Raw genomic sequence first — 14660 nt, forward strand, 5'->3', positions numbered from 1 at the left:
CCGCTTCCTCCCCTGCCTGGGCGTGCAGGGGGCAAGACTCCCTTTACTGCCCACTTTCCGGTTTCAGCCTGGTGGTCGGGGACTCCTCGCCCTCCGCTGCCAAGGCGGCACCATTCCCGCAGCAGCCGGCGGGGCTGCCGTGTCGGAGCCCCAGCTTCCTGTGGAGACCCCTCAATGGGGTCCTGGACACAGGCTGTCCCCAAAGGCACACGGTTCAAGCAGATTTGGCTACAAAGAAGCCCCGTTTCCTATTGGGCATGGAGGGCGGGGGCTGGAAGGGGGGGCGGAGGTGTGGCAGGCCTGCCTCCCCGGGAAAGCACCTGTGTGAGGCCCCCCGCCTCTCACCTGCAGTCGGCTCCACCCTGCTGTCTGACTTAACCAATCACTGAAATAAAAACCAGAGTCCCCCAAAGACCGCTTTTTTTGGCATTACAGACCCAGTGATGCCCCAGCTGGCTGACCTCTCTCCCGCGCCCAGGACAGCAATTGCATGGCGGGTGGGAGCCCACACAGGGCAGCTCCCCAGGGCAGCCCCCCGGGCCTCCGCCTGGCGGGTCACTCTGATTGTGTCCCACTTCCCCAACGCACAGGCAGGCAGACAGCGTCTCCGCTGGGAAGGACACGGAGCCCCCAAAGGTGGGGGGATTGTCAGGGATGGTGGGCCTCTCCATGGGCGGGATGATGGCGAGGCTCCCGCACAGCCAGCGGGCCTGGGCCGTCTGTGCGGCTGAGGTGAGGACTGGGTGGTCCTGGCACAGATGCCAGGAAGGCAGGCAGCAGAAGCGACACCCTCTCCTCCTGCCCCCCGAAACCCAGAGGCTGGCTCTTCGGGTGCAGCAGCTCAGGGACTTGCCCAGTGCAGCCGCCCCCGGTTAGACGGCACCAAACCAGCCTCTAGGGTCCCTGCCTCCCCCACCTCACACCCCCCTCCAAGACCTGGCCTTCACATCAAGGCCACAGCCCTCAGCTCTCAGGAGAGGACAGTGAAAGAAAATGAAGTCCCCTCACCTCTAACAGCTCAGGCACAGTTCTGGGGGGGGGGGGGGGGGGGGGAGGGGTGTTTCTGACAGCAAGGCCCCTGCGCCCCCCACCCCATCTTGGTCTGCCTGCCCTGGCGTGGTCCTCCAGGCCCTGCCCCCGTCCCCAACAGCCACGCTGGCCCAGAAGTTCCCTCCTGGAACAACGGTGCCCCTGGGAACCGGGAGCCGTCACCACAGCCAGGAGGGCCGTTCCGAGATTTGGCTCGAGCTGCAGGTGGTGCCCAGACTTCCTGAGGCCAAAGGGAAGCGAAGGCCGAGGTAGGAACGGGGCGGCCAGGCCCCAGCAAGGCATCGAGGTGCGACCGGCCCGTCTGCCTGCCCTGGAGTGGCCTGGGGTGTGGGTCACCGACTGGAGCCAAACCGGAGGCCGGGGCGGCGGGCGGCGGCGGCCACGGGCTCAGTAGTGCCGCAGGTTGAAGAAGCCCACGCTGGTGGGGGACTCCTTCACGGTGACCGTGATGAGGTTGGCGGTGACGTCGGTGACAAAGACGTGCTCGATGAGGCTGCGGGTGGGCTTCCAGTCCTGGCTGGTCTGCACCGACACCGACAGGTTTTGCTTGGCGCCGGGCGGCGAGGCCGAGTCTGGGTCCGAGTCGGAGCTGCTGTTCTCCTCGCCGGTGCTCATCTCGGACAGCGCGGCCGCTTTGCCCAGGGCCCCAGGCCCCTCCTGCCCTCCGGGGGCCGCACTGCCCTTGCCGCAGTCCCTCTTCCCCGCAGGGGCGGGCAGAGCGGCCCCCCGGGGGGCCAGCTTCTCACTCTTGCTGCTGTCGGTCAGCATGCCGGCCCCGTTGCCCCCGGTGGGGCCAGCCCCGGCACCCTTCCCAGTGCCGGACACAGTGGCAGGGACACCCTTGGCGGCTGTGGCGTGGCGGGCAACCATGCCCACCCCCGGCATGCCGTTCTTGACGCTCTGTAAGTCCAAGACCTGGAGGCTCAGCTCCTGGGTGGGCGCAGGCTGAGGGCCCAGGCAACCGGCAGGGACCTTGCTGCCACCGTGGGCGTGGGGGGCCCCCCCTTTTGGCTCCATCGCCCCACTGCTGGGGGCCTTTGGGAGTTTGCTTCCTGGGGGACTGAACCCCAGCTCGCCCTTCTGCGTCCTCACCTTGAGGTCCAGCCGGCTGGCGGCCTGGGCCTGGCTCTGGCTTATGCGGTTCATGTAGTGCACGATGGAGCTCTGCCAGCTGATGCCGCCGCGGCTGGGGCTGCCGGCCATGCCCTTCATCAGGCTGGCCAGGCTCTCGGGGGTGGCCAGGCTGCTGGGGCCGCCGCAGGCCTCCTTGGCGTGGGCCTTCAGGGCCGCCAGGCCGGCCACGGGGGCGCTGAGCGGAGGGGGCAGCTTGCTGGCCGGCGCCCCCAGGTCCTTCCTGGCCGTCTTCAGCACCCTGGCCAGGTTCACGGGCCTCCGGGCTGCCTTCTGCTCCGGGGGCAGGGGCTTGCGGCCCCGCTTCTTCCGGATGGGGTCCTTCAGCTCGGGCTTGGCCACCAGGATCTGAGCCTTCTTCTGAGGCACTGGGTGGGTCTCCCGGCCGCGGGGGCCCCTCTTGGCGTCTAGGTCGCTGTCCCCCTCTTCATCAGAGGAAGAGGAGGAGGACGTGGAGGACGAGGAGGAGCTGCTGGACTTGCACTTGGAGGAGGTGTCCGGTTCCTGCAGAGACCCAGGGGAGGTGTCACCCTTTGTGGCCTGGTCCCGGGGTCCAGAACACACTCTCTCCCCCAGGGGTCTCAGACACGCTGAAGCCAGCACCTCCTGTCGCTTCCAGACTAGAGGGGATCGGCGGGGGGAACGAGTTAAAAGCAGGAAAAAGGCGCTGGCTGGCCTGGCTCAGTGGACAGAGCGTTGGCCTAAGGACCGAAGGGCCCTGGGTTCGATTCTGGTCAAGGGCCTGTACCTGGTTGTGACTCGATCCCTGGCCCCCGTCGGGCCTGTGCAGGAGGCAACCAATCGATGCGTCTCTCTCTGTCTCCCCTCCTCCCTTCCACTTTCTCTAAAAATCAATGGAAAAAAAGAAAAAATAAATAGAAATAGGAACCAATGGAAAAAGAACCTCAGCTCAGGAGGCTGAGCTCGCTGCGACCCAACGCAGAGGCCGGAAGGCGGCAGGCGGCCAGGGACACCCCCACTGCCCCACCCCAGCGGGAGGCGAGCAGAGAGCAGGCCTGGGCACCCACCTTGAGCTTGGCGTGCCGGCCGCAGGACGACATCACCGTGAGCTTCCGCGGCCTGCCCCGGGGCCGCTTGCCTTTCTTCCGGTTCTGAACCTCCTTCTCCTGTTCCCTGAAGAGAAGCACCCATCAGGGTCACAGAACCGCCCGCCACACGGAACCCCACGGCTTCCAACACCCCAGCCACGGCGGCTCATCAGTGTCACGGGGTGGGGGTGGGGGGGTCCGGCCCAGCCCCGTGCAGCACCCGTGACGTTTGCACGCCCCTCCACTTCACCGGCGTCGGGCAAGGCCAAGTCAAAGAGCGCCAAGAGAATCTGGCACGCGAACAGGTTTGGTCTCTCCGACTCCCCTTACCACACGCCTGCCCCAGGCCTTTCTGCAGGCGGGATGTTCCGGGGAGTTCTAGAATGCCACGAGGAGCCGTCGAGGTCACAGGGTCCAATCCCCTCATTTCAAACGGGAGTCCAGGCCGAGTGAGGACCTGCCCCCAGTGCCCCCACCTCCAACCCCCCGCACAAAACCTCCAGGTCCGAGGAGCAGAGAGCCACGGCTCTGGTCTGGCTCCGCACTCTGTCTCCCCAGGGCCAGGGCCCTGGTGCAGTCCCGCCTGGTTCCCCTAAGACCAACGGTTCCTGGATTCCACAGAGGCCGAGCTCCAAGCTGCGGGACACCTTCAACCAGTCCCCCCCACCCCCCAACTCAGGGCCACGGCGACGAGATGCCTCCGAGCCCCTCGAGAGAGAACTTGGGTTTCAGGCTCCCCCCACCTCCGGGAAGAGGCTCTACCTGGAGGGGTTTCCCAGTAATTGAAACGGGCCGACAGCACCTCACTGGGGCCTGGCCGGTGACCCTTCCAGAATCCAGCGAGCACCACCAGACGAGTGGGCACTCCGAGGCAGCCCGACGGTCTCCTAGGTAACCGCGAGCTCCCGGCCTCCAGTGGGACCCCCCCCCCGCCCATTTCCGGGAGGAAGAGCACCCGCCGTTCCAGGATGTAGCCCAGACCACCCCGCTTTACCTCTCCGGCCTCTTAGGGACCCTGCCCGCCGAGCCGGCTCCTCCTGCTGAACTACAAGGAGTACAGCCGGGGCCGCAGGCTCTCTGGTCTGTGGACACTCCCTCTCGGCTCTGGGACCTGAGTTACGGCTTCCCAAAGGCAGGCGGGCAGGCCTCCGCTCACCTGTTCCTCCTCCCCACCCCAGCAGGGACAGCTGTTGAGCAGCTAAGTGATCTGCCTCCATCGACAGACAGGGCCCCCCCCCGCCCCCCGCCCAGTGCCCACACCTTCCCTGTCCAGTGCGCTCCCGACAGCACCTCTGGACTCTCCTGCCGGGTGGGGGTGGCCCACCCATCGCCTGCCTCTCACCACCCCTCCCCTCAGCATCTCAAGGCCTCTCTAACCCGAGGCTCCTCCCTAAACATAGGAACGGCACCTAGAGCCACAGAAGCAAATTCAGACTGGACTGGCCAGGGGGCTGCGGCGAGCGCCCGCTCAGTACCACGCACTCGGTACAGTGTGTTCTGCAGCCCCGAGAAAAAGGGACGTTCTGGGCAGACACACCAGCGCAGGCCCGAAGGCAGCCCCGGGCGTTGGGCGCTCTGCTCCCCCTCTGGGCTGCCTCCTGCTCAATGGCACCCTCGTGCAGGGTGGGGAGGCCGGGTCTGTACTGCTACGGCAAGCCCGCCGTCCTGGCCTTCACCAGCCCTGTTTGCAAATTTCCTAACAGAAAAGGCAAAACTTTTCCTGAAGGAATGGAGACAGTTCCTTCCGGCAAGACTGGCTCTCAGCAGCGTAAGGGCAGCCCTGACTCGGCTGGGCTCCGCAGGGGCGGACACAGCACTGGCCGGCGGAAAGTGGCTCCACCTTTACAGCTAGCCAAGGGGGATGGCGGCAGGGAGCCCGTGACAGCTGCTGCGGGACCCCTGGAGGGCCAGCGTCGCCCAGGATGCCTGTGTGGCAGGCCCCGCCCCCTGCACCCCCGCCCCGCCCCCCGCAGTCCCCCACGGCCGTCACTCCTCACTTCTTCTGGAAGGCCAGGAGCAGCCGCGGGTCCAGGATGTTCTCCTCCGGCTCCCAGCTGTTGTGCCTGGAAAAGCAGAGAGCAGGTCCTAGTAACACAGCAGCCACTTCAGAAAGCAGCCAACCCCTGCGGCCGGCAGAGTCCCGGAGGACCCCAAGAAAGGTCCCACTCGTGTCCAGGGGGCGCTCCTGGAAACTGGGGTTCGGAGGAAGGACCTTACCTTTAAGCTCCAGGGGAAACTGCTACTTCAAACCGCCCCCCCCCGCAAGGAACACCCGCCCCCAGAGGACTGGGTCTCCCCACTGGGAGGAAAACAAATGCTGGTGAAAGGGAAGTCGGCGGAGGAAGCCCCCAAACCCTGGCCCGCAGCCCGAGAGGGGAGGGAAGGTTGTCCAGAGGCGGGGGGCGGGAGGCGCAGCCCAAAGATTAAAAACAACGTGGCTGGCGCCCAAGCAGGCGCGGGCCAGGCACCGGGAGAGGCAAGCGAAGAAACGTGGGGTCCGGGGATAAAGGGGAAATGGGTCTGCGCGAGCGACTGTAAACAGAGCCCCCGCAGGGAATGCCAAGTCCCCTCCCTTCCATAAAAAAAAAAAAAAGGAAGCCCTATTCATCAATAGGCAGCTCAGGTTACAGCGGGGATACGGACAGGAGGAGGGGGGCTCACGTCCACGGGGAGGCGGAGGCGGGCAGGGGGCGCAAGCAACAAATGGGCGCGGGAGGCCCGCGCGGCGCAGGAGGAAGCGGGCCGGGCTCCGGGAAAGGCGGCCGGGGGCGCAGGGAGCGGGGCTGGGCCGCGACCCGAGGGGAAGCCGCCAGCTCCGCGCACTCCGGGTTTGTAAACAAAGGGCTACCCCTTGCAGCCGGGGCGCCCCCTCCACGCAGGCTGGAGGAGCCCGCGGGACCCCGCGAACTTCCCGCGCAGACCCTCCCCCCCTCCCCGCCAACTCCGTGGCGCCGAGGGTCCTCCCTCTCCCCGGGGGCCGAGGGGCCCGGGCGGGAAGGCGGCCTCGCATTGTTGGGGACTCACTTGGAAGACCAGCCGCGCCACTTGACCAGGTACTCCAGCTTGCCCTGCAGAGGGAGAAAGGGGCGCGTGAGCGGGCGGGCGGGCGCGCGGGAGGGAGGGTGGGGGGCGCGGGCCGAGCAGGGCCGGCCGGGCCGCACGCACCTTGCGGAGCCGCTTGCTCAGGATGCACTCGGCGGCGAAGACCTGCTCGCCCACGCTGCTCAGCTCCTCCATGCTGCCGCGCCCGCGCGTCCCCCACCGCGGCGCCCGCCGCTCCCGCACCGCCGCTCCGCCGCGCGCCCGCCGCCGCACACAAAGCACCGCCCCCGCCCACGAAGGGCCCGCCCCGCGCACGCGCAGCGCCGCCGCGCCCCCCCACGGCGCCTCGCCCCGCCCCGCGGGCCGGCCAATCCGGCGCCGGCCAATGAGCGCGCGAGGGCGGGGCGCGGGCGGGGCGCGCATTGTTCGCGGCGAGCTCGGCCTCGTGCCCGCGGCTGGGGTCCGCGCGGGCGCCGGGACGGGGCTGGGCTGGCCGGACCCCCTTGCGCGGGAATCCCTGGGCGCGGCCGAGGGACCGCGCTTGGGGGCGGGCGGGGGAGGGGTGCGCCGCGGGGCTTCGGACCCTGGAAGTCGCCTGCTGAGTCCTGTTTGGCCCCCGGGACGCGCCCGACCGCCTCCTAACTGGGTTTTCCAGGAAAAAAGCCATTGTTCTGGCCCGAAGGGGGAAGTGCGGACGGAGCGCGTCGGCCGCTTCCTGCCCCCGCCTGCGAGGGGCGCTGCTGCGGGCGCGCCTAGCTCCACGGGACCTCCGCCTTTGGGAACTAGGACTCCAGGTCTCGGCACTTGTCCTGCTTTGCGCGGGAGCAGAAGGGCTGCGGGGGCGGGAGGGGGGTTGCGGGGGGCAGCGGAAAGGAATGGGAGCAAAAGTGCTGGCGGGAGCAGCAAAAACGGAGCCGCCCCCCACCCCCAAAGGCGAGAGAGGAAAATGCATTCCCTGAGAACGCGAGCGGCTGTGTTCTTACTCTGAGCCACGCGGAGTGTGGAGCCAAGCCCCGCGCTTTAGGGCGCGCGTAGGAGGACGGGAGGTGCACCCTAATTTGTTTTCACGATTTTGAAGTGGATGTGGGGACTGGGAGCGAGGTTTCGGGCGGTGGCTGTAACCTAGGACCGAGTCCTTGTCGGGCCCGCCAGGATTTGGAAATGTGTATCTTTTGGATCAGCTGCACGCGGCAGAAAGAAGATTGGACCGCGTTTCACAAGTGGGGTGGCCTGGAGTCCCTTTTGGGGTCCTCGGTGGAGACGACCCTTTTACTTTCTGCTGTTAAGATCCGTATTCCATGAGCAATCCCCCCTGAAGTCATTTAGCCCTTGAATCAGAGGAAGCCAAACGCTGAATGGAGGAGATAAACGCCCCCCCCCGCCCCCCCGCATCAATACCGTGGAACGCAGTGAAAACTCACGTTCCGGTTTTGAGGCTTCCTCGAACGCAGCTGCAAAGCACTCTCTCTGTTGAGCAAATAAAAAACTCGTTTCTGGTTGCAGGAGACTGCGTCCCTATAGGGTTTAATCATTAGAGCCGTGTCTGTAAAGGGTCCTGCAGGAGAGAGGTATTTTGTTGTAACCGAAAGGCCTGCTGTGTGGGACATGGGGCGCTGCAGGAGGCCCTGTGCCATTCTGGCATGTTTTCCAGTTTATTTGGTTAAATAGGTTCCCTTCAACCGATGTCCTGGAAAGACCTGGGGTGACCTTTGCAAACTCCGGAGGTGGGGAGAAGGAAGGTTCGCTTGGGGGTGGGGCTGGGGGAAAGGATTGCTCCCTGGGGAGGGACCCTGGTTTGGGGTGAAACCTGCCCTCTGGGGTGGGGAGAGCTGCCTGCAGCCTCTCCCCAGCTCCTCTGGTTCCCGGCTCTACAAGATGTGGGCGAGGCCGGAGCGTCCTCGCCGTGAAGGGGTGAAGAGGTGGGCAGCTCGGACTCCTGGCTGCCGGGAGGACCGATGAGGCTCTGCCTGGCAGTTTCCTCTTGGGGATACATGGTATCCTGGACAATCGTCTTTTTTTAAAGCAAATAAAGCTTTATAAAGGGAATTCTTTTTTCCCCCCTAAGAAATCGGTTTTTCTAGAAGTTGGTCCTAACCCAGCCGTGGGCAAACTACGGCCCGCGGGCCGGATCCAGCCCGTTGGGCTGTTCTATCCGGCCCGCGGAGCCGAAAGAGCGGAGGGTTCTCTTGCTCTCCCCTCCGCTCCTTTACTTTGAATTTATATTAGTTCACACAAACACTCCATCCATGCTTTTGTTCCGGCCCTCCGGTCCAGTTTAAGAACCCCTGGTGGCCCTCGAGTCAAAAAGTTTGCCCACCCCTGTGACCTAACCCATTTGGGGAGGCGTAGCCGCAAGCTGAGACCTCGTGCAAGCTCCTCCCTGCTTACTGTTACTCGGGGTCTGACACCTGAACACCGCGGGGGCCCGTGGGGTGATGTTTCCCCGTGACACACACAGAACCGGCGGCACGGAACCCGCCGGCCAGCCTGCCGTTCACCTGCCATTCGCGGCATCGGGCCAACGACGAACACTCACTCTGGCTAAAATAATGTTTAGGTAATTTATTGGGAGAAACAAATGTGGCCGGTTTCAGTGGGATTAAATGATCCGATAAAGAGGGTGAGGCATTCCTTAAAAACAGACCTGGAGCCCGAGGTGGCGGTTTGATTCCGGGTCAGGGCGCTTCCCCAGGTTCCCGTGGGATCCCAGGGCGGGTGTGTGGGAGGCCGCCCACTGAGGTTTCTCTTTCACATCAATGTCTCTCTCTCTCTCCCTCCCCCCCACCCCAAATTAGTTCACCTTTAAATAGCCACATGTAGCTAGTGGTCACATACCAGACAGGACCGGTTTCTAGGAACGCAAGGGATACACCCTAAACGTATTTTAAGCAACAGGAATGCAGTCACTAAGTGAACCCTGGAACGTGAATAGTCCACCCTCACTTCCACTCGTGCCACTATTTTAAAATGTACAGAAACGATTCAGAGTCCGGGCAGACGGGAGTACATTCAGGCTAAATGCTCCACTCAATGCCGCGTTCCATGCAAATGGCAGGTCATCGCTGTCTGAAATAAGCATGTTCCTGCTGCTCGAGTCGACTGAAAATCGAACATACGACCGAGGTAAAAAAAAAAATTAATTAATTAATTTAAAAAAAAAAAGGACTGGACGGCGTCCCTCCCGAGTCAGTGGAAGAGCCGGGAGCCGCGACGAAGCCCGCCCTGCCTTCGGTCCGGGGCCCCTAAGCAGCTCCAGTCCCTCCGGCGCAGCCTCGGCGGGCGGCGTGTCCCTGCACGTACCGCCCGGTCATTGCAGAGGCGCCCCAGGTCGGCCCGGGATAAAGGCAGGGCGCGCGGCACGTCGCACAGTCTTTAGTCTCTAACGTGATGAGGTGTCCCCGCCAGGTGCCTGCAGGTCGGCAGGAGGGAGGTGTGCTCTGTGCCGCCGGTTCTGTGTGTGTCACGGGGAAATACTACCGTGGGACCCGCAGTGTGTACGTAACGATAAGCACACGGAGGTGCTTGCACGAGGTCTCAGCTCGCGGTTTGCCTGAGGCCTCCCCGGGCACACAGACCCCCCCCCCCCCCCCCCGGATGCCGACCCGGGACCTGCGCCGGAGCCTGACCCAGGAGCCCCGGGGGGCGGGGTGCGGCCGGCACGGCTTGGACCATTCTGACAAGGGGCAGCCTGTCCCAGCCTCGGTGTACGGAGGAGGCGAAGGAGGACTACGTGGCTTCAGGCCGTGGAGCGTGTTCCTGGCGTTTCCCACGGGTGCCTGGTGGGGTGGGGCTGGGCGCTCTGTAGGCTCCGGGGGGAAGGAGGCAGCCGAAGCCTCAGCGCCTGGGACTGGCCGCCCAGCGGACGGCTCGGCCCTAAAGACCTGCACACCTTGGAGGCCCTTGGGTCCTGGGGGCAGGGGAGGGCCAGGAGTGTTGCGGATCGGAGGCGGAACCCAAGCCAACCAGCCAAGCCCTTCACGACGTGGACCAGCCCACAGCTCCCACGGGAGGTCTGTATTCACAAGCTTTATTTCAGAGGTGGCGCTGGTCACGTTTGTAATCGGATCAGTCCCTGGGGGCAGTTCTCTTTAAAAATGTATTTTTTATTGACTTCAGAGAGGAAGGGAGAGGGAGAGAGAGAGTTAGAAATAACACTGATGAGAGAGTCACTGATCGGCTGCTTCCTGGGGCTCGAGCCCGCAACCCTACATGTGCCCTGACGGAACCAAACCGTGGCCCCCTCGTTCATAGGTCAACGCTCAGCCACCGGGCCCCGCCGGCTGGACCCTGGTTGCAGTTTTTTTCACCAGAAGCAGCTCAGGCACAGACGTCTCCCTTTGCACCCGCGCTGTGCCCGCACCGGGGGGGGGGGGGCAGCATGGGGTGCCTGTTGAAGGGTACAGGGTCTCCTCTTGCTGTGACCGGTTGCCAGCCTCCCCCCTCCACCCAGGGGCTGCACTAATCTCTCTCTTCTCCCCCCCGCCCCCCCACCCCGGTCAGCAGGGTTGACTCTGCCCCCGCTTTCCCAGCCGCGCTGGGAAGGAGTGGTGGAGAGCATTGCCAGACAGGCTGGACGGGAGCGGGTTTGGGTGACCCCGCGTCACGCAGGTGAGTCATGCCCGCTCCACGTGCCACAGCGGGGTGCCTCCAGGCCTCTCTGGCTGCAGGGCGGTTAGGGCCTTTCCGGGGGGAACGCATTATTCCCACAAACTGAGAAATAACCCACTTCACACGTTCTGAGATCGGGAGCGAAGCCGTTCCTCCGAATGGCCAGCGGATCCACGCCCACAGGTGTGCCAGCTGTGCCTCGGGCCACGGGCGATCGCGCGGCCTCAGTGGCCCGGGCCCCGTGGGTGAGCCTGTGGCTGCAGCGGGGAGGCCTGGCTCTCGGCTCCACGGCGAGTCCCCTCGGAGCCAAACGCCAGCGCTGCTTCACGCCTCCCTCAGCTGCTTCCGCCTGAGGCCAGGGAGCCGCAGAGATACCGCCCCGCACACAGACGGCGGGTTTGCTTCCCGGTCAGCCTGCCCCTTTTGGCTGAGCCACAGTCCGGAGGATACACAGCCTTTTCTTTTTTCTTTTTTTTTTTTTTATATATATATTTTATTGATATTTCACAGAGAGGAAGGGAGAGGGATAGAGAGCCAGAAACATCGATGAGAGAGAAACATCGATCAGCCGCCTCCTGCACACCTCCCACTGAGGATGTGCCCGCAACCAAGGTACATGCCCTTGACCGGAATTGAACCCGGGACCTTTCAGTCCGCAGGCCGACGCTCCATCCACTGAGCCAAACCGGTTTCGGCCAGCCTTTTCTTTTTAAATGTATATTTTTCATTGATTTCAGAGAGGAAGGGAGAGAGAGAGAAACAGCAATGATGAGAGAGCATCATGGACCGGCTGCCTCCTGCACGCCCCCCACTGGGGACAGAGCCGCAACCCGGGCCTGTGCCCTGGCCGGGAATCGAACCCTGACCTCCTGTTCATAGGTCGACGCCCAACCCCTGAGCCAGGCCGGCCGGGCGATATATGCTTCCATTTCTGTGGCATTCTAGGGAAGAGCAGACCCAGGAAGCAGGCCTGTGGCTGCCTGAGCCGGGGGTGGGGACGGGGATGACAGGGGGGGGGGGGGGACGGGGGGGACTGAGGAAGGTCGCCTGGGCCTGTTGGCAGGACACGCCCCGGAGTGCGCTGCCCAGTTCCCTCGCCACCGGGGCTTCCCTTCGCGTCCCCACGGGGCGGCCAGACAGACAGGTGACGTTAAAAACAGGTTATACGGCGACACACACAAAACGACGCTGCGTTTGCTAACATCGATGCCTGGACACAGAGGTCTGGAAACGCACGGTCCGGTATCGGCTTACGTTTAAAAGGCCGTGTGCTCCACGGCCGTGGGTGGGTCACAGGAGGGGACTGACAGGCCTGCGGGGAAGGCCTGGGACCCTCCGCCCGTCCCCTCGCCATCTCCCGCCTCACACTTCCTATGGCGGGGGCTGCGTGGCCCCATGCGTTTACCACACCGACGGGACCAGCGTTTGAAACGGTGTGTTGTATTGTAGGAAAGCTACCCCCCCAAAAAACAACAAACAAAAACAGAAGAGAAGCAGAGCTGAGGACTGTGACGGCCGCGTGGGCTGCCCCGCGTGGCTGGCTGTCGCGGTGACCCCGCACTGTTGTCCCGCCGGGGGCGGGCTTGGCGGGAGGCGGTGAAAGGCCGCCTCTGGACGCTCCGAGGGAGCGTGGCCGGCCACACCCGCTGTCAGGCTTCTGGCCCCGGAGCCGTGAGAACCGGTTTCTGCGCGGGGAGCCGTCCACACCGCGGATCTGGGCTGGCGCGTGGGGACCAGCACACCGGAGGAGGGACTTCGCGGCGAAATCCGGGCAACCGGATGGGCGTCCCGGGCCCTGGGGAGCCAGCCACCTTGGCTTCCGAACCTGAGTCCCGCGCTTTGAGGCAGCGCTGCTCAGGGCAGTTTAAGGCTCCCGTGGCCACTTCTGTATCCGTTCCCTCTCTGCCTGCCCCTGTGTCCAGCTATGTCCATTATTTGTTAAAAAATACATATTTTTATTTGTTTCCAAGAGGAAGGGAGAGGGAGAGAGAGAGAGAGACGTCAATGTGAGAGAGACTCACTGATGGGCTGCCTCCTGCACACCCCCCCTCCCCCCCCAGGGCACACCTGCGCCTCCGCCCCCCCCCCAGGGCACACCTGCGCCTCCGCCCCCCCCAGGGCACACCTGCGCCTCCCCCCCCCCAGGGCACACCTGCGCCTCCCCCTCACCCCCCAGGGCACACCTGCGCCTCCCCCTCACCCCCCACCCTGGCGGTGCCTTCTCTCCTGAGCGTCAAGGGCCCGTCTTTTGGGCCTTGTTCCCGGAGCCCATCTCTCCTCTGGCTCGCTTGTACCTCGGTAACTCCCTCAATAAACTTCCATAATCTGAAAGAAAAACAATGAGGTGGCGAGGTCTCCGCGGCGGGGCGAGGGGACCCCGGCTGGAGGACCGTGCGTGCGGACAGGAGGTCTGTGGGCGGTAGGATGGACCCGCCCGCACCAGGTCCGCTTCCCGCCCCGCTCACCGCCTGCCTGCCTGCCTGCCCGCCCGCCCGCCTGTCCGCCTGCCCGCCCGCCTGTCCGCCTGCCTGTCCGCCTGTCCGCCTGCCCGCCTGCCTGTCCGCCTGCCTGTCCGCCTGCCTGTCCGCCTGTCCGCCTGCCCGCCTGCCTGTCCGCCTGCCTGTCCGCCTGCCTGCCTGCCCGTCCGCCTGCCCGTCCGCCTGCCCGCCCGCCTGTCCGCCCGCCTGCCCGCCCGCCTGTCCGCCCGCCTGCCTGTCCGCCCGCCTGCCTGTCCGCCCGCCTGCCTGCCCGCCCGCCTGTCCGCCTGCCTGCCTGTCCGCCTGCCTGCCTGTCCGCCTGCCTGCCTGTCCGCCTGCCTGCCTGTCCGCCTGCCCGCCCGCCTGTCCGCCTGCCTGCCTGTCCGCCTGCCTGTCCACCTGCCCGCCTGCCCGCCTGTCCGCCTGCCTGCCTGTCCGCCTGCCTGCCTGTCCGCCTGCCCGCCCGCCTGTCCGCCTGCCTGCCTGTCCGCCTGCCTGTCCACCTGCCCGCCTGCCCGCCTGTCCGCCTGCCTGCCTGTCCGCCCGCCTGTCCGCCTGCCTGCCTGTCCGCCTGCCTGTCCGCCTGCCTGCCTGTCCGCCTGCCTGCCTGTCCGCCTGCCTGCCTGCCCGCCTGTCCGCCTGCCTGCCTGTCCGCCTGCCTGCCTGTCCGCCTGCCTGCCTGTCCGCCTGCCTGTCCGCCTGCCTGCCTGCCCGCCTGCCCGCCTGCCTGTCCGCCTGCCTGCCTGCCGGGGCTTTAGTCCTCAGCTCCAGGGACGGGGTCCCCGCAGTTAAATCACCTCGCAGGCCCCCCCCCCACCGCGCCCCTGCCAGGTTGCCTGACTATTAAGGAAGCAGCTGGGGCGAGTGCAGCAGAGGGTCCCGGAAGGATGTTCGAGCCCTGACCTTCGGGACCTTTTCTGGAGAAAGGGTGTTTGCAGACGTGATGAAGGATCCGGAGAGGTCACCCTGGATTAGCCGGGGGAGCCCTGAGTCCAGTGACCAGTGTCCTCACAGGACAGAGGGGACAGACAGGGAGCAGGGAGGGGCACGTAGCGGCCACCTCGCCCGGGCCTCCGAGGGAGCCGCCCTGCCCACACCTGCCTCCGGCTCCGGGCCCCCCTCGCCGGGAGAGGATAAGTCTGGGTGCTCTGACGCCGTCTGACTGGTGGCACTCTGTGCCGGAGCCGCCGGAGCCTGGGTCTGGCTCGGTGCGCGGCGGGTGAAGGGAGCGTGGCATTGCGCCTTGCGGGCCGACCTCAGCTAACACGGAACCCGAGGGCCTCTGGTCGGGCCTCTGGTCGGA

At 65.4% G+C, this 14660-nt stretch overlaps 1 protein-coding gene across 2 annotated transcripts; it reads right to left on the reverse strand.

The window, feature by feature from the left end:
- Nucleotides 1-1233: 1233 nt before the first annotated feature.
- On the reverse strand, nt 1234-6507 carry CBX2 (chromobox 2). Of its 2 annotated transcripts, XM_080678668.1 has the most exons (6): nt 6396-6507; nt 6255-6298; nt 5228-5293; nt 3210-3315; nt 2930-3025; nt 1234-2685 (listed from the first exon to the last, which is right to left on the reverse strand). In XM_080678668.1, exons 1-6 carry the CDS (start codon nt 6465-6467, stop codon nt 1438-1440), a joined length of 1632 nt encoding a protein of 543 aa, XP_080534794.1. In that variant the 5' UTR covers nt 6468-6507; the 3' UTR covers nt 1234-1437. The 2 variants fall into 2 exon arrangements, with proteins under 2 accessions (XP_080534794.1, XP_080534795.1); XM_080678669.1 differs by lacking the exon at nt 2930-3025.
- Nucleotides 6508-14660: the final 8153 nt, after the last annotated feature.

Source organism: Plecotus auritus (assembly GCF_963455305.1).
Source record: "Plecotus auritus genome assembly, chromosome: 7".
In the NCBI taxonomy this organism is placed as follows: domain Eukaryota; kingdom Metazoa; phylum Chordata; class Mammalia; order Chiroptera; family Vespertilionidae; genus Plecotus; species Plecotus auritus.